This window comes from Coregonus clupeaformis, chromosome 17, assembly GCF_020615455.1.
Source record: "Coregonus clupeaformis isolate EN_2021a chromosome 17, ASM2061545v1, whole genome shotgun sequence".
Lineage (NCBI taxonomy): Eukaryota > Metazoa > Chordata > Actinopteri > Salmoniformes > Salmonidae > Coregonus > Coregonus clupeaformis.
Window position 1 is genome coordinate 17,237,088 of NC_059208.1, and position 22,155 is coordinate 17,259,242.

Below are 22,155 nucleotides of genomic sequence, written 5' to 3' on the forward strand. Positions count from 1 at the left end.
GAGCTTGCCAGCTTTTAGTCCTAAAAAATGGAAATGAATTACCCTGGTTAGTTCAGCCATTCCTATGGTGGAAATTAATGGGGAAGGAATAGGGTTTTGGGTTAAACGCCAAAAATAAGGTCTGAGGTTAACACAGGTTTAGGAGATTTTATACGTTTTGTTCTATGAGATAATATTGGTCCGTTAACATGGCCTTTATGAATTAAGAAGCCTTGTTTGTGCTTTATGTGCTTTTTGTATTACATTACACTTAAAAATTCACAAGAAGTGACATTAGCTGATTATTGCATTGAACAAAATGTATACGATCTCCTAAGCCTGTGTTTACCACAGACATTCTTTTCTGCGTTTATCCAAAAACCTTACAAAAACTCTATTCATTTTCCCATAGCCTTTGTCCAACGAACCATGGCGGAGTTAGTGCCTACAACAATACTATTACTATTGCTCTCTATGTCGAACGCGCCCAATGTCTTGGAGAATATCAGTGAGTAAGGAAAGGGGTGGAGGCTCTCGAAATGCGTCACTAGTTCACAGGTTGTGACAAACTATTTTATCTGCACTGACTGGTGGCACTCGCAACAAGGCAAGGTCTTGATAATGAATGAGTGAACAACAAAACCAATCAGAGCCTCTATGCAAATGAGGAGCCTTTATAGATCTTGGATGAGCTTTTGGGATAAAGATTCCCTGCGAACTTGAAACTGATCAGCTGGACATCTGTGGATAAAGAGTTAAGCGTGTCTTGCATTTTAAACTTCAAGTATTGACAGCAATTACATCTTCATTACCTTGGTGAACGAGGAAACGGACACTGAACATTTGTAGGCTATTAGACAGTACCACGATTGACCAAACGCATCCATTCATTATTCCCCCCTGCACTTTTAAGACGCATACCTCAACCGATTGATCCGGGAGTGATACAGCAAGATTAGACTGCCGCATTCATTCCACTATATTTTTACACTTTCTGTTCAGCTACACATCGCCATGTCAAGCGATACGTCGGATCAGAGTAGGCGGTTCTGTGTGCTGTCTTGGGATCAGGTGCATCGTTTGAACTCAATCCTCAGAGAAGCAATCCCGATTCACGGCCGCGGAAACTTCCCTACACTCTCTGTCCAACCCCGGCAGATCGTTCAGGTAAAGCGCTTGCGCCACAACTTGCATACTGAGTATATGCTGTCTACTCTGAATCGCTTCATGTTTTGTGATGTACTTTATGTTAGTATGCCAAGTATGCATGTGCTTTGTTGCAAAGAAAATGTCCCTATGGCATATTAAAGTAGTCTATTCTATTCGCCTATATTCTATTGAGAGACCAACCTGGTCTCAGAGCATTTCGTATTATTCTGTACGCAATCCGAGATACCTTTTAGTATGATATGTTAAGTTTTGTATGGTATGAATTTATTTGTAGATGTCCATCACCCATTTTGTATGATATGTTACGAATTACAATTCGTAATATATATGTTACGAATATGCAAAATGTACAATATGTTACGTATTTGCAAAGTGTATGATATATTACGAATTCTAGCTAGATGGCTAACGTTAGTTAGGCTAGGGGTTAAGTTTAGGATTTAGGTTAAAGGGTTAAGGTTAGAGTTAGCTAAAAGGGGAAGGGTTAGCTAACATGCAAAGTAGCAAGTAGTTAAAGTTGCTAAAATGCTGAAGTTGTCCGTGATAAGATTCGCCCTCGCAACCTTTGGGTTGCTTGACGTTTGAGTTATACGCCCACCCATCCACCCCGACCAACCACCCTGCATTTGTTTTAGGCCTTAAGTAACCATCTTTCTTAAGTAACCATACCAAACGTAACATATATCATACTAATTTGAGTGTCTCGGATTTAAATGTAATATGTTAAGTCTAGTCTATGAGACCAGGCTGCTCTGACCGACAGAACTGATGCCTATGATACATACAGTGAGGAGAACAAGTATTTGATACACTGCCGATTTTGCAGGTTTTCCTACTTACAAAGCATGTAGAGGTCAGTAATTTTTATCATAGGTACACTTCAACTGTGAGAGACTGAATCTAAAACAAAAATCCAGAAAATGACATTGTATGATTTTTAAGTAATTAATTTGCATTTTATTGCATGACATAAGTATTTGATACATCAGAAAAGCAGAACTTAATATTTGGTACAGAAAGCTTTGTTTGCAATTACAGAGATCATACGTTTCCTGTAGGTCTTGACCAGGTTTGCACACACTGCAGCAGGGATTTTGGCCCACTCCTCCATACAGACCTTCTCCAGATCCTTCAGGTTTCGAGGTTGTCGCTGGGCAATACGGACTTTCAGCTCCCTCCAAAGATTTTCTATTGGGTTCAGGTCTGGAGACTGGCTAGGCCACTCCAGGACCTTGAGATGCTTCTTACGGAGCCACTCCTTAGTTGCCCTGGCTGTGTGTTTCGGGTCGTTGTCATGCTGGAAGACCCAGCCACGACCCATCTTCAATGCTCTTACTGAGGGAAGGAGGTTGTTTGCCAAGATCTCGCGATACATGGCCCCATCCATCCTCCCCTCAATACGGTGCAGTCGTCCTGTCCCCTTTGCAGAAAAGCATCCCCAAAGAATGATGTTTCCACCTCCATGCTTCACGGTTGGGATGGTGTTCTTGGGGTTGTACTCATCCTTCTTCTTCCTCCAAACACGGCGAGTGGAGTTTAGACCAAAAAGCTCTATTTTTGTCTCATCAGACCACATGACCTTCTCCCATTCCTCCTCTGGATCATCCAGATGGTCATTGGCAAACTTCAGACGGGCCTGGACATGCGCTGGCTTGAGCAGGGGGACCTTGCGTGCGCTGCAGGATTTTAATCCGTGACGGCGTAGTGTGTTACTAAGGGTTTTCTTTGAGACTGTGGTCCCAGCTCTCTTCAGGTCATTGACCAGGTCCTGCCGTGTAGTTCTGGGCCGATCCCTCACCTTCCTCATGATCATTGATGCCCCACGAGGTGAGAACTTGCATGGAGCCCCAGACCGAGGGTGATTGACCGTCATCTTGAACTTCTTCCATTTTCTAATAATTGCGCCAACAGTTGTTGCCTTCTCACCAAGCTGTTTGCCTATTGTCCTGTAGCCCATCCCAGCCTTGTGCAGATCTACAATTTTATCCCTGATGTCCTTACACAGCTCTCTGGTCTTGGCCATTGTGGAGAGGTTGGAGTCTGTTTGATTGAGTGTGTGGACAGGTGTCTTTTATACAGCTAATGAGTTCAAACAGGTGCAGTTAATACAGGTAATGAGTGGCGAACAGGAGGGCTTCTTAAAGAAAAACTAACAGGTCTGTGAGAGCCGGAATTCTTACTGGTTGATAGGTGATCAAATACTTATGTCATGCAATAAAATGCAAATTAATTACTTAAAAATCATACAATGTGATTTTCTGGATTCTTGTGTACCTATGATCAAAATTACAGACCTCTACATGCTTTGCAAGTAGGAAAACTTGCAAAATCGGCAGTGTATCAAATACTTGTTCTCCCCACTGTGTGTGTGTGTGTGTGTATGTATATATATATATATATATATATAAACTACTAATTGACCAAAATCTGTTCAATAATTTGAATTCCATTTTGTAAAAAAAAATGTATGTGAGCTCAATGAGCACACATTGCGCAGTTTCTCTGGAGATAAATCAGATCAAGGCCAAACTGTGTGATGTAGGAGGGACATTTCCGACAGGCCAATGTAATTTAGCGCAGAAAACGTGGTAATTAACTACAATGACCATCATTCATTGCGTGTGCGCGTGTGTGTGAATTCATAACCATAATTTACTCGCAAGACTTTAATCAAATATTTCAGTTGTATCACATTTGTTTTGTTTGACTATTTCATTCCAAGTCATCTCAACTCTATAGAACTGCTGTCAATTTGAGAAGTTCTTAAAAGTAAATAATGCATACTTTGCAGTAATGGGCAGTCACTACAGTACCATCACTTTTATTAATTGTTTTATTCTGTGTTTGAGAATCACGAAAACCGTGATTCTTTTTTAATAACCAAACCGACCTCAAAAAGCGCTAATCACTCAGCACTACTGTGCAGTGCATTCTTGGCCAGTATGCCTAGAGTATGGGGGTACATGGGCTCGCTGTACCCACCCCCCAAAACAGGTTTGTTTAACAGCCATCACAGGAAGTCAAGCATGATGATAATAATGATGACAGAACACTGAGTTTGTATTTAGAATTTTGTGGTCGCACATTGAGATTCGTGGTTGCAAGTACGATTCGCTAATGTGTAATTTAATGTCATAAGCTTGTATCATGACGTGTGAAAACATTTACAATGGTCGCAAACTTGTACTTTGACATTTGAATACATTCAATAAGATTTGTAAGCATAATTTATTTCCAGAATTAGTCAATTTACGACTATGAATATTCTGTTGTGAATCAAAAATACACTCTGAGTTCTATCACTGTTGTCACGTTACCAAGAGATTTGTAAGCTTGTAGAAAGTTTTGTACGTTTGTAGAAAGAGATTTGCAATTTTTAAAAAGAAACTGGTTTGAGCGGGTTTGGCGGCAGGACCTTTTACTCCTGACCAATCGGCCAAAACTACAGCCGACTATTGCTGCATCAATCAAATCTCAGGAAGTAGCTTGAAGAGAAGTCATTTCTACAAAGTAATGTTATGGCCTGAAGTACTAAAATAAAACTATTTACTTGAAGGTGGTAATCTGTTTTGTGTGCATACATTTTCTGTTGTGAAAAGGCATTACAGTGGTTTGTTTAACATGTGAAATACAATGGTACATTTCAGATTAAATTGACAGCAGCTAATGTTAGCTAGCTAGCTGGCTTCTGACATTCATCCTAGCTTTACTATCAACTGGCTATCTTCATCAGGCAGCTTTAGATGCGAGGGGAAAACAAATATATTTGCTAGATAACCGTCTGATTGATGAAGTTAATTATAAATGCCATTAGCTAGCTGTCAACATGTAGCTAGCGAACATTAGCTAAATTAAAACTGCTGGGGGAAAATCTCCCATCACCATCACTGTAGCTAATAATATTAGGTTCCTAGAAAAGATAAACTATATATTTGCTAGCTATATTTTAAAGAATTGTTACTGACTTTTGAACACTTTTTGTCAAACTACTTCGTTCCACTGCCTGTTTATTTATTGATTAATTGGTGACTGAAGAAGTTGGCAAGAAATATGCCCCTCATGCAAATGGACTGTATTGTTTTTGTATAATTTGGCTGAATAGGCTTGTGCTCATTTTACGAGTGTTTAATTAGCCAAATTACTGACTGACTAGGCTTATTCTTATTCATGTTTTTGTTGTTATTGCATTCCACAAGGGAGTAAGATCATTAGAAAGCAGAATGGTGCCAGACAACCACAGGACCCTTGAGGTATTACAGTCAATGCTTATGAACTGAATTGTGTATGTGAATTGCCCATTTATATCAATGACATTAACAAAATGGTTGGTTTTTTCAGCAACATGTGCAGTAAATGCTAATACTGCTTTGGTGATGAAAGGTACATAATGTATTTGTCATCTACTCATCAGGCCTCTGCATGCTGTGACATGGGCCTAGATGGTGACATATCTGCTTCCAGCTGCCTGACTAAATACTGGGGCCTTCAGTGGTACCTTACCTGACTACAGCAAGAGTCTTTATCTCTGTCTCGTAGCCATTTAACATGTCAACATGTATTTTAAATAACCAGTCATTCATACAAACTGCTACAGACACAATAACTGACTTATATTCACTTGTATATTTGTCCTGTTCTTCAGGCTTGTCTGGGATATATATTTTAGTTGGCACACCTGTGTCTTAAATACATGACAAAATGTATTCACCCTGGACATGAGACTTGCATTGATTTTAGACCTTTTGCAGTCATGGAAAATGTATTGTTTTGTAACAACTTGAAAATGAACATGAGTAGTTTATACAAAACTTTGTTTGGTGATTGTCGTGACGTGACTTTCATTAATATGATGACTGTTATTTATCGAATCAACTAACTATGTTTAATTGTTACTCGATTTAAATTAATAATGTAACAATTAACTCATTAGGATTTGGGGCACCACGGAATAAGTTGTTTATAGAGTTACCATCTCATGAATTAAACTCTAAAGGTCTTTACCTATCAATATGTATAAAACAGTCAACATATTAATCATTACCTCTTATCAATCTCATTCTGAACGGTCGCAGACTTCTTGGATCTGCACAAACACCAGCTTTACTTATGATTCCGTACTACCCAAATTGGTTTAATTACTTATTTACTTGCTAACTAAATAATAACACAGAATAACATACACACTTAAAACATGAGGAAAACGTCCCTAGTGGACTAACAACAACATGACTGCTTGGTTATCAAAAGAGGGAGGGGTAGAGAGAGAAAGAGACACTTATCGTTGACACATTTGGAAACTACCCTCAAAGTAATCATAATACTTTGCTCACGAACCACCGCCCGTTTGGAGTAAGAAATCATGAATGTATTTACGTGTAGGTGTCTTTGTTCGTCGATCTCTGTTTAAACCCAGCCTTCTTAAAAGGGGGTTTAGTGGTGTAAGGCTCTGGTTGTCCATCAGAGGTCACAATGTCCTTCTTAGTTGTCTTGGTTTGGAGTGGAGTCTTTCTTCAGAGCAGATACTCGGCTGTACCAGTGATTGTCTGAGAGGGGATTTTCTCCTTTCCAGCTTTTGTGGTTAGTCAGAGTTTGAACCACTTTACACGCACAGCTGCAGCCTGGCAATGTTCGGGTCTAGTCTGGGAGTTGATCTTCTTCACCTTGTGTTGAGGTTTAATGTTCCAACAATTTTCAGACGTGTAGACCACCGTCTCACGTCTTGCTGGTCTTTCAAGCCTTTATGCACTCTTGGTAAAAGGGGCATTCCATCATGCTGACACGATCTCTGAGCTCACTCGGGGCGTGGCTACTGACTGGTCCAAAGTATCATCAAAACTATGATCTCGTTAGAAAACTAAAATCACATTCCTATCTTAACAAACATACTCTCATAATTGTTCATAAATCATGTACAACAAATTGGATGTAAACTTGACAGATAGTGTGTATACTTTTCAAGGTACAGTATATTCTTGATACCATTTTTAATGACATCACAAAATAATAAACACTATGATATGATTATTCTTTAGATCCCCACTGACCATTCCCCACATTCTTATCTTAGAAATATTGTTCCAGTGTTTACTTTTTGGACGTTATAGTTTTGGCGGCAAAAGTCTTCTGGAGACAAAGGGACATTCCAATCAATACTGGAGAGCAAGATATTCCTCTCCTGCCTAATATACGACCGAGTGTTAAGGTGTCAAAACCGGCCTGGTCCCCCCTCTCCTCTTCTGTGGGTGAGAGGGTGTCTGGCTATTGTCAGCCATTGCCAAGCTGGTCTGAGGCCTTAGATCCTCACACAGGACAGTCATCAACCTTGGAAGGATTCTGCACCCACGACAAGAATGGCCAGGGGATGTCCTGGTTGGGGATAGTCGTTCCGGACCCGTCGTCCGGTTGTCCAGGCTGGTAGATCTAGGCAGTAACTTAGGCAGATGTTAACAACGCACAACAATCACAAAATACATCATTACATTTCTTCAGCAAATGAGCAGCGTTGTGGCACTAACTGGTGGTTGTATGGGGAACTTGTTTGTGGCTCTATCACTTCCTAAGTCAAAGAAAAGGAAGTAAAAATTAAGAATAAAAACACAAATAAAAAGATGTACAAAATATAGTTACCACACCTTAATCATCTAATTGGACTGTATTCTATATACGTCCACGGTCTTGGCTAAATTACTCTACAGTGCCTTGCAAAAGTATTCATCCCCCTTGCCGTTTTTTCCTATTTTGTTGCATTACAACCTGTAATTTAAATGGATTTGATTTGGATTTCATGTAATGGACATACACAAAATTGTCCAAATTGGTGAAGTGAAATGGAAAAAAATAACTTGTTAAAAAAAATTTGAATAAATAAATAACGGAAAAGGGGTGTGCATACAGTTGAAGTCTGAAGTTTACATACACCTTAACCAAATACATTTTAAACTCAGTTTTTCACAATTCCTGATATTTAATCATAGTAAAAGTTCCCTGTCTTAGGTCAGTTAGGATCACCACTTTATTTTAAGAATGTGAAATGTCAGAATAATAGTAGATAATTATTTATTTCAGCTTTTATTTATTTCATCACATTCCCAGTGGGTCAGAAGTTTACATACACTCAATTAGTATTTGGTGGCATTGCCTTTAAATAGTTTAACTTGGGTCAAACGTTTCCGGTAGCCTTCCACAAGCTTCCCACAATAAATTGGGTGAATTTTGGCCCATTCCTCCTGACAGAGCTGGTGTAACTGAGTCAGGTTTGTAGGCCTCCTTGCTCGCACACGCTTTTTCAGTTCTGCCCACAAATGTTCTATAGGATTGAGGTCAGGGCTTTGTGATGGCCACTCCAATACCTTGACTTTGTTGTCATTAAGCCATTTTGCCACAACTTTGGAAGTATGCTTGGGGTCATTGTCCATTTGGAAGACCCATTTGCGACCAAGCTTTAACTTCCTGACTGATGTCTTGAGATGTTGCGTCAATATATCCACATAATTTTCCTTCCTCATGATGCCATCTATTTTGTGAAGTGCACCAGTCCCCCGTTCTTCACGGTTGGGATGGTGTTCTTCGGCTTGCAAGCACCCCCTTTTTCCTCCAAACATTGGATATGCTTAACACCCCGGCCATCCTACAATCTAAATTAGATGCCCTCAATCTCACACAAATTATCAACGAACCTACCAGGTACAACCCTAAATCCATAAACATGGGTACCCTCATAGATATCATCCTGACTAACTTACCCTCTAAATACACCTCCGCTGTCTTCAACCAGGATCTCAGCGATCACTGCCTTATTGCCTGCGTCCGTAACGGGTCCGCGGTCAAACGACCACCCCTCATCACTGTCAAACGCTCCCAAAAACACTTCAGCGAGCAGGCCTTCCTAATTGACCTGGCCCAGGTATCCTGGATGGATATAGATCTCATTCCGTCAGTAGAGGATGCCTGGTTGTTCTTTAAAAGTAATTTCCTCTCAATCTTAAATAAACATGCCCCATTCAAAAAATACAGAACTAAGAACAGATATAGCCCCTGGTTCTCCTCAGACTTGACTGCCCTTGACCAGCACAAAAACATCCTGTGGCGTACTGCATTAGCATCAAATAGCCCCCGCGATATGCAACTTTTCAGGGAAGTTAGGAACCAATATACACAAGCAGTTAGGAAAGCAAAGGCTAACTTTTTCAAACAGAAATTTGCATCCTGTAGCACTAACTCCAAAACGTTTTGGGACACTGTAAAGTCCATGGAAAATAAGAGCACTTCCTCCCAGCTGCCCACTGCACTGAGGCTAGGAAACACTATCACCACCAATAAATCTACAATAATCGAGAATTTCGACAAGCATTTTGCTACGGCTGGCCATGCTTTCCACCTGGCTACCACTACCCCGGCCACCAGCTCTGCACCCTCCGCTGCAACTTGCCCCCCCCCCGCTTCTCCTTCACACAAATCCAGACAGCTGATGTTCTGAAAGAGCTGCAAAATCTGGACCCCTACAAATCATCTGGGCTAGACAATCTGGACCCTTTCTAAAACTAGCCGCCGAAATTGTCGCAACCCTTATTACTAGCCTGTTCAACCTCTCTTTCGTAACGTCTGAGATCCCCAGAGATTGGAAAGCTGCCGCGGTCATCCCCCTCTTCAAAGGGGGTGACACTCTAGATCCAAACTGTTACAGACCCATATCCATCCTGCCCTGCCTTTCAAAAGTTTTTGAAAGCCAAGTTAACAAACAGATCACCGACCATTTCGAATCCCACCGTACCTTCTCCGCTATGCAATCCGGTTTCCGAGCTGGTCATGGGTGCACTTCAGCCACGCTCAAGGTCCTAAACGATATTATAACCGCGATTGATAATAGACAGTACTGTGCAGCCGTTTTCATTGACCTGGCCAAGGCTTTCGACTCTGTCAACCACCGCATTCTTATTGGCAGACTAAATAGCCTTGGTTTCTCAAATGACTGCCTCGCCTGGTTCACCAACTACTTCTCTGATAGAGTTCAATGTGTCAAATCGGAGGGCCTGTTGTCTGGACCTATGGCAGTCTCTATGGGGGTGCCACAGGGTTCAATTCTTGGGCCGACTCTTTTCTCTGTGTATATCAATGACGTCGCTCTTGCTGCTGGTGACTCTCAGATCCACCTCTACGCAGACGACACCATTTTGTATACATCTGGCCCTTCATTGGACACTGTGTTAACAAACCTCCAAACGAGCTTCAATGCCATACAACACTCCTTCAGTAGCCTCCAACTGCTCTTAAACACTAGTAAAACAAAATGCATGCTCTTCAACCGAACGCTGCTTGCACCCGCCCACCCGACTAGAATCACTACTCTCGACGGGTCTGACCTAGAGTATGTGGACAACTACAAATATCTAGGTGTCTGGTTAGACTGTAAACTCTCCTTCCAGACTCACATTAAGAATCTCCAATCCAAAGTTAAATCTAGAATCGGTTTCCTATTTCGCAACAAAGCCTCCTTCACTCATGCTGCCAAACATGCCCTCGTAAAACTGACTATCCTACCGATCCTTGACTTCGGCGATGTCATTTACAAAATAGCCTCCAACACTCTACTCAGCAAATTGGATGTAGTCTATCACAGTGCCATCCGTTTTGTCTCCAAAGCGCCATATACTACCCACCACTGTGACCTGTACGCTCTTGTTGGCTGGTCCTCACTACATATTCGTCGCCAAACCCACTGGCTCCAGGCCATCTATAAATCACTGCTAGGCAAATCCCCGCCTTATCTTAGCTCATTGGTCACCATAGCAACACCCACACGTAGTATGCGCTCCAGCAGGTATATCTCACTGGTCATCCCCAAAGCCAACACCTCCTTTGGCCGCCATTCCTTCCAGTTCTCTGCTGCCAATGACTGGAACAAATTGCAAAAATCTCTGAAGCTGGAGACACTTATCTCCCTCACTAACTTTAAGCATCAGTTGTCAGAGCACCTTACCGATCACTGCACCTGTACACAGCACATCTGAAATTAGCCCGCCCAACTACCTCATCCCTATATTGTTATTTATTTTGCTCATTTGTACCCCAGTATCTCTATCATCATCTCTTGCACATCTATCATTCCAGTGTTAATACTAATTGTAATTATTTTGCACTATAGCCTATTTATTGCCTTACCTCCATAACTTGCTACATTTGCACACACTGTATATATATTTATTTCTGTTATATTTTTGACTTTGTTTTGTTTTACCCCATATGTAACTCTGTTGTTTTTATCGCACTGCTTTGCTTTATCTTGGCCAGGTCGCAGTTGTAAATGAGAACTTGTTCTCAACTGGCTTACCTGGTTAAATAAAGGTGAAATAAAATAAAAAATAAAATAAATAACGATGGTCATTATGGCCAAACAGTTCTATTTTTGTTTGATCAGACCAGAGGAAATTTCTCCAAAAAGTACGATCTTTGTCCTCATGTGCAGTTGCAAACTGTAGTCTGGCTTTTTTATGGTGGTTTTGGAGCAGTGGCGTCTTCCTTGCTGAGCAGCCTTTCAGGTTATGTCAATATAGGACTTGTTTTACTGTGAATATAGATACTTTTGTACCTGTTTCCTCCAGCATCTTCACAAGGTCCTTTGCTGTTGTTCTGGGATTGATTTGCACTTTTGGCACCAAAGTACGTTCATCTCTAGGAGACAGAACACGTCTCCTTCCTGAGCGGTATGACGGCTGCGTGGTCCCATGGTGTTTATACTTGCGTACTATTGTTTGTACAGATGAACGTGGTACCTTCAGGCATTTGGAAATTGCTCCCAAGGATGGAGGTCTACAATATAGTATCTCCATCAGGCTCCTGTAAATCAGATGACAAACCTGCATAGATTAACAAAATGAAATGGTACCTGTATTTACTCAATTCAAATCATGACAGCCACAGGTTGTTTTTTTTACACAGGAGTGTACAGGTTTTTGTTCCAGCACTTCACTAACACTAACACATTCAACTAACTGTGGTCTAAATTGAACAAAAACTTGCACACAGTTCAGTCCCCTGCGTGTAGAAATCACCCACGTCTGTATTATTGAATGAGCTTCCCAAGTTACAAGCTTACAATTGCATGATAGAGAATAATGTGTGACTATATCTAACCTTGTGAATTAACTCCAAGAACAAGTTTCAATTTAGCTAGCTTGCTAATGGCATTTATCAACTTTATCAATCAGATGGTTAACTACCAAATATTATATTTGTTTTACCCCCTCATTTAAAGCTGCCTGATTTTAAGCTAGCCAGTTGATAGTAAAGCTAGGATGGATGTCATTAGCTGCTGTCAATTTCGTATGAAATGTACCATTGTATTGTACATGTTAAACAAATTACTGTTACTTTGTAGAAATGACTTCTCCTCTTTAAGCTACTTCCTGAGATTTGATTGATGGAACAATCCAGCTAATGTTTGCAGCAATACTTGTGAATCTCTTTTATACAAACGTACAAAACTTTCTACGAGCTTACGAATGTCTTGGTAACGTGACAACAGTGCGCAGATAAAAAATCTGCGAGTATATTTTTGATTCACAGCAGAATATTAATAGTTGTAAATGGACTTGTAATAATTCTGAAAATAAATCATGCTTGCAAATCTTAGACTTGAAAATGTCAAGTTACAAGTTGGTGACCATTGTTTCATTTTTCACACATGATACAAGCTTGCAACTTTTTATTACACATTTGCGAATCGTACTTGCAACCACGAATCTCAATGTGTGACCACGAAATCCAAAATACAAACTCACAGGGTTCTGTCATTATAATCCCATACATAATACGTTGCATGGACTCCCTCAGTGTGCAATAAGTGTTTTTAACATGATTTCTGAATGACTACCTCATCTCTGTTTCTGACGGAAAGCTGTGATGACAAATGCAAATTAAACCGACTCTTAACCGAAAGAGCTCTTTGGATTTTAAGAGTAAATTACATGTTTCCTATACATGAACGAACAGTGCATTTTAATGGCGCCACCCCACCAAGTGGATTGAGTTTTAACAACTTTACTACTAACGCCTCAGCTTTAGAGTGTGCTGTTAGTGTCCCACCTTTGTCTTTCCTGAGGGCTTCTAGACACACTTTCTCAGTGTGACTGCCAGTGTCTGTTAGTGCGCCAGTCCTAGCACTACCTAACTATGGAGCACAGACCCAGTGGTGTCAGACTTGGGACATCCTCTTCAGAGATTATTGTTGCGGCCTCTTTGCTGAACCGGTCCTGCAGACCACCGGGCCTCTGTGAAAGTGAAACGCGGCCAACCTTTGTCCCCCACGCGGCCATCCTTTGACCCCCACGCGGCCAACCTTTGCTCCACTGGTGCACTACGGCCTATGCTAAGGCAAGCGCTTACTACCGGTGTGAATCGCAATGCAGGGGTATAACTCCTATAGCAGTAACTGCTGCTGCCTGGGTTGTGTTCATTAAAGCACACAACGGAAAGCGTTTTAAAACGTTTTGCAATGGAATCTGAAAATGAGCCTTTCTTATTCAATTTGGTGCCTACTGAACACGGCCCTGGAGAAACAGGCATGACCCAGCCAGTGAGTCAGATACACAGTGAGTGGGCCTAACTCTTGTCGTGACGTGACTTACTTTAAAATATGACTGTTATTTATTGAATCACCTAACTATGTTTAATTGCCACTCGATTAAATTAATAATGTAACAATTAACTCATTAGGAATTTGGGGCACCAAGGAAGAAGTTGTTTAACAAGTTACGATCTCCCGAATTAAACTCTTAGAAGATATATATGTTATATCGATAAGTCACTTATCAAATTATTATTATTATTGATGAATCAGCAGTACACAAATTGGCTTAATTATTTATTTACTAACTAACTAAATAATAACACAATACAAACACACACACAGGTTATTGATTACTAATGTAATACAATGAAAACCGGTCCCTGGTGGACTCAACTAACAATAGCATGAATGCTTGGGTAGAAGGAGGGTCAGAGTGGAAGGTTACTTTGGAAACTACGCTACACGGAAATACAAAATGCTTAAAACCCCACTAAACGCTCATTCGGATTAGAAACGTGTAGCTGTCCTCGATAGTTCAGTTGATGATGTAGGACTCTGGTTTGCCCACCAGAGATCCCAATGTACTTGGTAGAGTTTCTGGTCGTAGTTGTGGTTAGAATGGATACTTCAGATGTACCAGCGGTTGTCTGCGAGGGATTGTCCTCTCCTCTCGTGTCTTTAGTGAAAGTTCTCTAGACGACTATACATGCCAGCTGCAGACTAAAATGATAATGTCTAGTGCATTGTCTTCTTCTTCACCTCGTGTAGAGGTTGAGAGTTTCAGATTCTCCATTTCAAACGTGTGGACTAACGTCTCACATTTTCTGGTCTTTCTGGTCTAACCATTTTGTAACGTGTAGCTTCAGCTTCACGCTTCTTGGTCTTGTCGAAATTCAACCATTTGCAACATCCGGCTTATACCGTAGTATGCTTGGTCATCCTTTGGTAATGGAGTTGTAGTTTTAAACCATTTTGTAACATTTAGCTCACGCTTCACATCTGCTGGTCTTGTAGCGTGTCAACCATTTTAAGCCGTGGGCTTCCTGATCTGAGGTGAATTTCGTCACAAGGCTTTTTATGCACTAGGAGGATAAGGGGGGTGTTCCATCAAGTTTGTGCTCATCTGAGCGTGGCCACTGACTGAGAACAAATCAATATGGAAAACAATAATCTCATCTAGAATGCTAAAGTCCCATTGTTATCTTCACAAAAGTATTATTATATTAATCATTCGTTTTATACAACAATTAGATGCAAACCTCATCACTGGGAAGTGTACACCCCCAGAGATAGTTATGTTGTAACACCGTCTTTAATGACATCACAACATAGTAACGAATTTGACATGATTGTTCTTTAAGTCCCCACCAACTATTTCCCACATTCTTTTAAGTAGGAATATTGTTTCATTATCCACTTTTGGATGTTGGAGTCTTGGCGGGAAGACTTCCTTTGTCTCACAGGGAAATTCCCTCTCCGAATACTGCATGGCACGGAAAAGAAAGTTTCTGCAAGGAATTTACGACCGGTCATAAAACTGGCTCTCAGGAAAGAGGGTGTTCAAACCTTTGCCTAGCCGGTATCTTTGATCCTCAGCCCATGAGGGAGTCATGACACTCTTCTGCTCTCCATCTGGGCCTGTTAGGTTCCATTCAAACTGATGGTGGTGATGATGAAATGTACTTTTGTGAGCAGTGTATCGATCTCTGCCTAGTGCTTGCACAGCCTATTGACTTTTCCAGAGGCCCATGTTGGAACTTATCGGGAAATGTCTCAAGATGTTTACTTGAGTCTTTGCAGGTTCCAGCGTGTGTGCATGCGTGTGTGTGTGTGCGCGTGTGTGTGTGTGTGTGTGTGTGTGTGTGTGTGTTCTTTGATTGAATAATGTTGGCGAGGAGGCAGGTGGTCTGGCTCCAAAGTCAGCACATGTTCCACAAGGGAAAGGCATGTCTGTCCTGTATAGGTAACGGGTGCCTTTGGACATAACCAATTACATTTGTATTACTTCTGACATTTTATTATTCTTAATTAAGCATAAAAAGGAATCTATATGAAAGCGTTTGAGTATGACTAATACATACTCTATCTCCTTTACCCAGGTGGTGCGGGCGCGGCTGGAGGAGAGGGGCGTGTCCGTACGGGATGTGAGGCTGAACGGCTCTGCAGCCAGCCACGTGCTCTACAAGGACACTGGCATGGGCTACAAGGACCTGGACCTGATCTTCGGCGTGTCTTTGAAGGACGACCAGGCTTTCCGGCTGGTGAAGGACGTGGTAATGGACTGCCTGTTGGACTTCCTACCAGCGGGGGTCAGTAAGGAGCGCATCTCGCCGCTGACCCTCAAAGAGGCCTACGTGCAGAAGCTGGTGAAAGTATGCAACGACACAGACCGGTGGAGCCTCATCTCGCTGTCCAACAACACGGGCAAGAACGTGGAGCTCAAGTTTGTGGACTCTCTCAGGCGGCAGTTTGAGTTCAGCGTGGACTCCTTCCAGATTGGCTTGGACTCGCTGCTGCTGTTCGACGACTGCTCGGAGACGGCCATGTCCGAGAGCTTCCACCCCACCGTGGTGGGGGAGAGTGTGTATGGGGACTATGAGGGGGCCATGGGCCACCTGTGTCAGCGCATCATCGCCACGCGCAGCCCCGAGGAGATCCGAGGCGGGGGGCTTCTTAAGTACTGCCACTTGCTGGCGCGGGGGTTCAGGCCCATCTGCGAGACGGAGATGAAGGCTCTGCAGCGCTACATGTGCTCGCGCTTCTTCATCGACTTCTCTGACATCTGCGAGCAGCAGCGTAAACTGGAGGCCTACCTGCAGAACCACTTTGCTGGCATGGAGCACAAGCGATACGAGTGCCTGATGACTCTGCACCATGTGGTGAACGAAAGCACTGTGTGTCTGATGGGCCATGAGCGGCGCCAGACGCTCGGTCTCATCTCCATGTTGGCACTGCGGGTGCTGGCTGAGCAGAACGCCATCCCCACGGTTACCAACGTCACCTGCTTCTACCAGCCCGCACCCTACGTACGTGACATCAACTTCAGCAATTACTACATAGCACAGGTGCAGCCACAGCCACCGCTAGTTCACTACAGTAACTCTCACCATACTTGGCTGCACTGTAACTGAGCTAACAAGCATGTACAGGGCAGAGGTGGATGTGGCATCCAATGTTTCTCTCCACTGGGTTGGAGAGAGGAGTGAGGAGAAGGGCTCGGCGGAATGGCAGCATTGCTCTTTGTCTTTCAAAAGAAAAAAAAATACAAAAAAACTTAACAAATGGAAATGCATCTCTTTGCCAAATGTGACTTGACTGAAACTGTCCTTTACTGCTGGATGATTTGAGCCAATCTTCTCTCAACTATTTGTTTTCTCCTTGCACAACATTTGTAAGGCTGATGGTCCTTTTCACATGTAGCAAGAATGTTGGAGTAGTTCCTTATTTAAGTGAGAAATCTTTATGAAGTTAGATTTGTTAAATAAGAAAAGAAAAACATTTATTTTGGAGGAAACAAACTATGAAGCTCTATTTTCAGACTGCTGCTTCAGTTGACTTATTTTTTAAACAACATTTACAGGACCAAAGATTTATTTTGTTGTTCAGAACTGAAGGGATTATTGTGATTCGAAGTGCCTAAAACTATCTGAGCAATTTACAGAAACGCCTCTAAAGTGAGAGTTGTGCTTTTTAAAGACGTTTGTGTTGCCTAGGTTACTCCAAATCTCTTTTCAGGGACAGAGGCATTCATCTTCATGCGATAAAAATAAATAAATAAACTCCCTATCTTTGTGTTTTTTATTCCGAAATATGTGTGTTGTAAGTATAGCCTGTGTAAATGGGAAAGAAAGGCCTTGATACCAAAACATCTCTTGATGTCCTTGAAATGAATTAGATCAACCTCCTAGGTTATGGATCCTGTAATATGTTGTGCATGCATCTTTAACTACCCATAACGTGATAGGATTTCTACACCATAGAAACTGTGGGGACTGTAAGTTGTTCTAGATAATAACTCAAATTCAGCCTAGAGGGTAATGTAGCTTTGATTATCTTGATGACATACTGACAACTAAGACAGCCTTGGCCAGTGCCAGGAATTAGCCCTTGGAAAAGCATAGTGTCCGTTGAGCCACTTCTTAAACTGGGCCTGTAGGATCCATTACAATCCGAGGACATAAACCATAAGGAGGCCTTTCTAAAGCACAATGGCCTCTCTCTGGTGTGATACTAAAGCTTTGACACAAAGGCCGGTTTGTTCTCCAACCCATGTTGCCAGTGGAAACGGAATCCTGTTTGCTTGAATAATGCCATATCCGTGTAATTTTGCTTGTGTAAATATCAGAATATGGTTGAGTCACTCTGGTTGAGTGGCCAGCGTGGATAAATGCATGGTAAAATGTGGCGGAGGGAGTGGATGCCCATCTGGAATTGCCATTTGACTCAAAGGATCCCCTCCTTTCGCTTGATTGATACTAGGGAGTATGCATCAATGGTAATATTAAAAACTTACCGAACACTACAAAGTGCAATCATTTAGCTTAAATTCTCCATATCCAGACATTCCTGAGCTACAGTATACAGGAGTAGTTTATATTGCTCTTAATGTGAACTGGTCTGCTTATATAAGAGGACATTTACTGTAAATACAGGAGGCTGAATGTAGCCCTCACCAGTCACTGGGCATTGTCTGTACAGTACATACAATGTGCAAGGTAATAATATTGTTCCTATATGACGTGTCCTCGTATAGTGTTAGAGAAACAGAAACATACTAACAGAACTTTAGAGGGTCATGATCATGTCATTCAATTATTATGGGGGCATACATTTTTTCTGCTCAGGTCGGGGTCAGGAAAAAGCAAACAGACATACAGTATTTCAGTGCCTCTGAAAGTTTACAGTTGGCATAATTTGGATTCTTTATCATATCAAGGACAAATATGCCTGCTATTTTCAACATAACCATATTATTTTAGTCCTTCTGTTGAAGTAAGACACAGCTTGTATTCTATGATTTGTGTATAGAGAGTGGTGACCGAGGGTGCAGAATGTCACATGTTCAGGCTCAACTCTTGGCGTGTTATTTTTAGCCCATTAGTTTGTCAGTCATTATTTTAGGGACACGAAGGCAGCTGCAACCACAGCACTTGCATTGAGTGAGTAGCAGTGGCGGTTTTACACGGAGGCCGGGGGAGGCCCGTGCCTCCCTGGAAATGTCCCTGGCCACCCCTGTGGCCCCCCCGTGCTGACCAAATAAAAAATTATGAATTTATAACTATTTTACACGCGAGCGCCAAAAGCGGAACTAATGCAACGCTCTACACGGCAACGTTCTACACGGGTAAATTAGAGTGGCAGTCACATGTTACAGTCACAAACTGTTGATCTGTCAAGTGCTGTTGACTTAGTAAATGCTTTAGTCCTGACATTGAAAGACCACAGGCAGGAGTCTTTCTTTGATGAGTTGTGGGATGAAGCATTGAATATTTGTGAGCAGTGTGATTCTGCAACAAGGTCAGTGGCGAAACGTCAGAAAATGCTGAGCTCTAGACTCAGTGGCTACTGCACGCTAAGCACTGTTGGTCAGAGGGAGGTAGAACGTGACAAAGATATGTTTCTCACATCATTTTTCTATCCTGTAATTGACAGCATGCTCAATGAGTTGAACAGACGTTTCTCCAATACAAACTGTGAGCTCATGAGAAGCATACAGTCTCTCAGTCCCCAGAGTGATACCTTTTTTAAAGGAGAGCAATGTTTTTTCATTTGGCCGTTTGTATAATGCAGACATTGATGATTTAGGGCATGAGCTCCATCAATTTAAGAGAGTTTTGGACAGAAAAATACAGAGTGGTGAAGTCAAAAAGCCATGCAGTACAGTTGAGCTGGTTTGTTTTATTGAGCCATACAGGGAAGTTTTCTTTGAGCTCTTTAGACTGTGCAAGATTGCTGTAACCCTTCCTGTAAGCTCAGCCTCTTGCGAACGCAGTTTCTCCACACTGAAACTGATAAAAACCTTCCTGCGGTCCACCACTAGTGATGAGAGACTCAGTGATCTTGGTGTCCTGAGCATAGAGTCCAGAAGGGCCAAGGCTCTGGATCTTGATGTATTTGTGGACCGTTTTGCCAGACAGCACAACCGCCGTATCCTGTTGCTGTAGTGTATCTATATGATATATACGCTAGTAGCGTATGAGTGCCGCTGTGAGGAAAAAGAGATATAATGAACAATAAAACAACAAGCTTGAGCTTCTTAAGACACGGTGGGTTTATCTGTTCTCAATACCACCGGTAAAATGAATGGAGTTAGTCTGGTGTCCACATGAAGTTACGTGTGTAGACAAAGAGTCTGGTGTCCATATGAAGTTACATGTGTAGACAGAGACAGTCTGGTGCCCATATGAAGTTAAATGTATAAACAAAGACAGTCTGGTGTCCATATGAAGTTACATGTGTAGACAGAGACAGTCTGGTGCCCATATGAAGTTACATGTGTAGACAAAGAGTCTGGTGTCCATATGAAGTTACATGTGTAAACAGAGACGGTCTGGGGTCCATATGAAGTTAGATGTGTAGACAAAGACAGTCTGGTGTCCACAGGAAGTTACATGTGTCTACTTAGATGAACCCACCGTGTCTTAAGAAGCTGAAGCTTGTTTTATTTTTCATTTTACATCATCTATCTTTTTTTCCTCACAGTACCAGTAGTTCCACACACTACTAGAGTGTATGTATTTGTATGTATGTATATATATCCCACCAATCCTCTCTCAAGAGGTTTTCAAAAAGGGGCAAACTCATGTCTCAAGACCTGCTTCTGTTGGTTCCCCTCTCCTGCCTGTAACTTTCCATCCACATCCCCAAAGTTTTGTGGCCCATTATGACATCACTCCATTAAGTGATTGCTGCATGTACTGCTCTAAGGAAACACTTCTCTCTCTCTCTCTCTCTCTCTCTCTCTCTCTCTCTCTCTCTCTCTCTCTCTCTCTCTCTCTCTCTCTCTCTCTCGATAGATAGAGTTTATGATTTTATTCTTTTGAATTATCTCTGCCAAACATCTATGTACTACAAATCTTCAAGCTCCACAGATGTTTTATGGCATCCACTAAATCTCTTTAGATATTTGTAAATTATACAGTGTGATACCTTTCAACGAAAGTTTATTTTATTTTTTACCAACTATGATTTTTCCTTTTGAAAACAAGCAAAGCAAGAAAAAAAAGAAACAAAATCACTCCAATCATTGCACACTTGTGTCGTTCAGACTTTGCAGGTCCAGCTTTGACATGATGATCTAACTAACACTAATATTGTAACTAATATTGTAACTGAAATATGTATGATCCTATGATGAGCGATTGCTTACTTCCCTTTCACCCTTAAAAAAATTACTGAAAAAAAATGTGTATAAAAAGGTATATGTAGTATATGTTTGTTTAGTGAGCATTCATGCTGTCATTTTTTCCTAATGTGAACTATGGTGGAAATGTGCTGTCCTAAATGGACTTGCCCATATATGTTGTAAAGCCTTTTTTTGTACACCTGCTCATCAACTGACAGTGAAGTACACAAAGACACAGACACACACACACACACACACAGACACCTGTAATATTCTTGTTTTCATGTTGTTGCTGATATCCATCAGTGTTGTTCATATTGCTACATTGTGTTGACATGATTGTTGCTTTTAAACGAATGTTAACTTAATGTTTATTGTCTGCATCCTATTGGACTACTGGATGTTAATGTGTAACACGTTTCCCTGTTTATGTGCTTTAGCAATACTGTATGTCAATATGGTCATGCTAGTAAAGCCTCTTTGAATTGAATTTCTTTTCTGATTTGGTTTATTTTACCTAAATGGATACAGGGTAGTGTGTTTTGTTTATAAATCACTCAGAAAGTTTTCTTTCTTAAAACAAAATGTGGAATCAACTGTCCACAGTAGTGGGGCTTCCATAAATAGGAAATGGCACATTGTTGTACCCTTTGTTGTATCCTGGAGTTTTGTTCACATTGAATATGAACCCTGTATTTGTACCCTGTACTTTTTATTTTTTATTTTTTTTATTTTTTCATTTTTATGGCACTATCTCTCTTGCATCTGCACTCTTGTACAAAATACGTGTTATAATAAATGTCATATGATTTTAAAGTAAAATAAAGTTTATAATCTTTGAATATCATGTGTTGCCAGTTTTTTTATGTGTGCCCCCCTGATTAAACACTGGCCCCTCCTTGGCCCCCCTAGTAAAATGTGTCTAGAACCGCCACTGGTGAGTAGACTTCATGCTGTAGGTGTTTCATAATGCGATGCCCAGATAAAGGAATCACCTTATGGGAATGGCTTTACCGAGTACATATTGGGTAAATCGACATAACACTATGTCATTCTGTGACTCCTCAGACTGGCTTGCACCACATAGGCAAGTGAA

The 22,155-nt window shown here is 41.4% G+C and overlaps 1 protein-coding gene across 1 annotated transcript; it reads left to right on the forward strand.

Annotated features, from left to right (window-relative positions):
* The first annotated feature begins 672 nt into the window (after window positions 1–672).
* LOC121585916 (terminal nucleotidyltransferase 5A) lies at window positions 673–17,500 on the forward strand. Its single transcript, XM_041902235.2, has 2 exons — window positions 673–1,146; window positions 15,814–17,500. Exons 1-2 carry the CDS (start codon window positions 994–996, stop codon window positions 16,843–16,845), a joined length of 1,185 nt encoding a protein of 394 aa, XP_041758169.1. The 5' UTR covers window positions 673–993; the 3' UTR covers window positions 16,846–17,500.
* The last annotated feature ends 4,655 nt before the right edge of the window (window positions 17,501–22,155 follow it).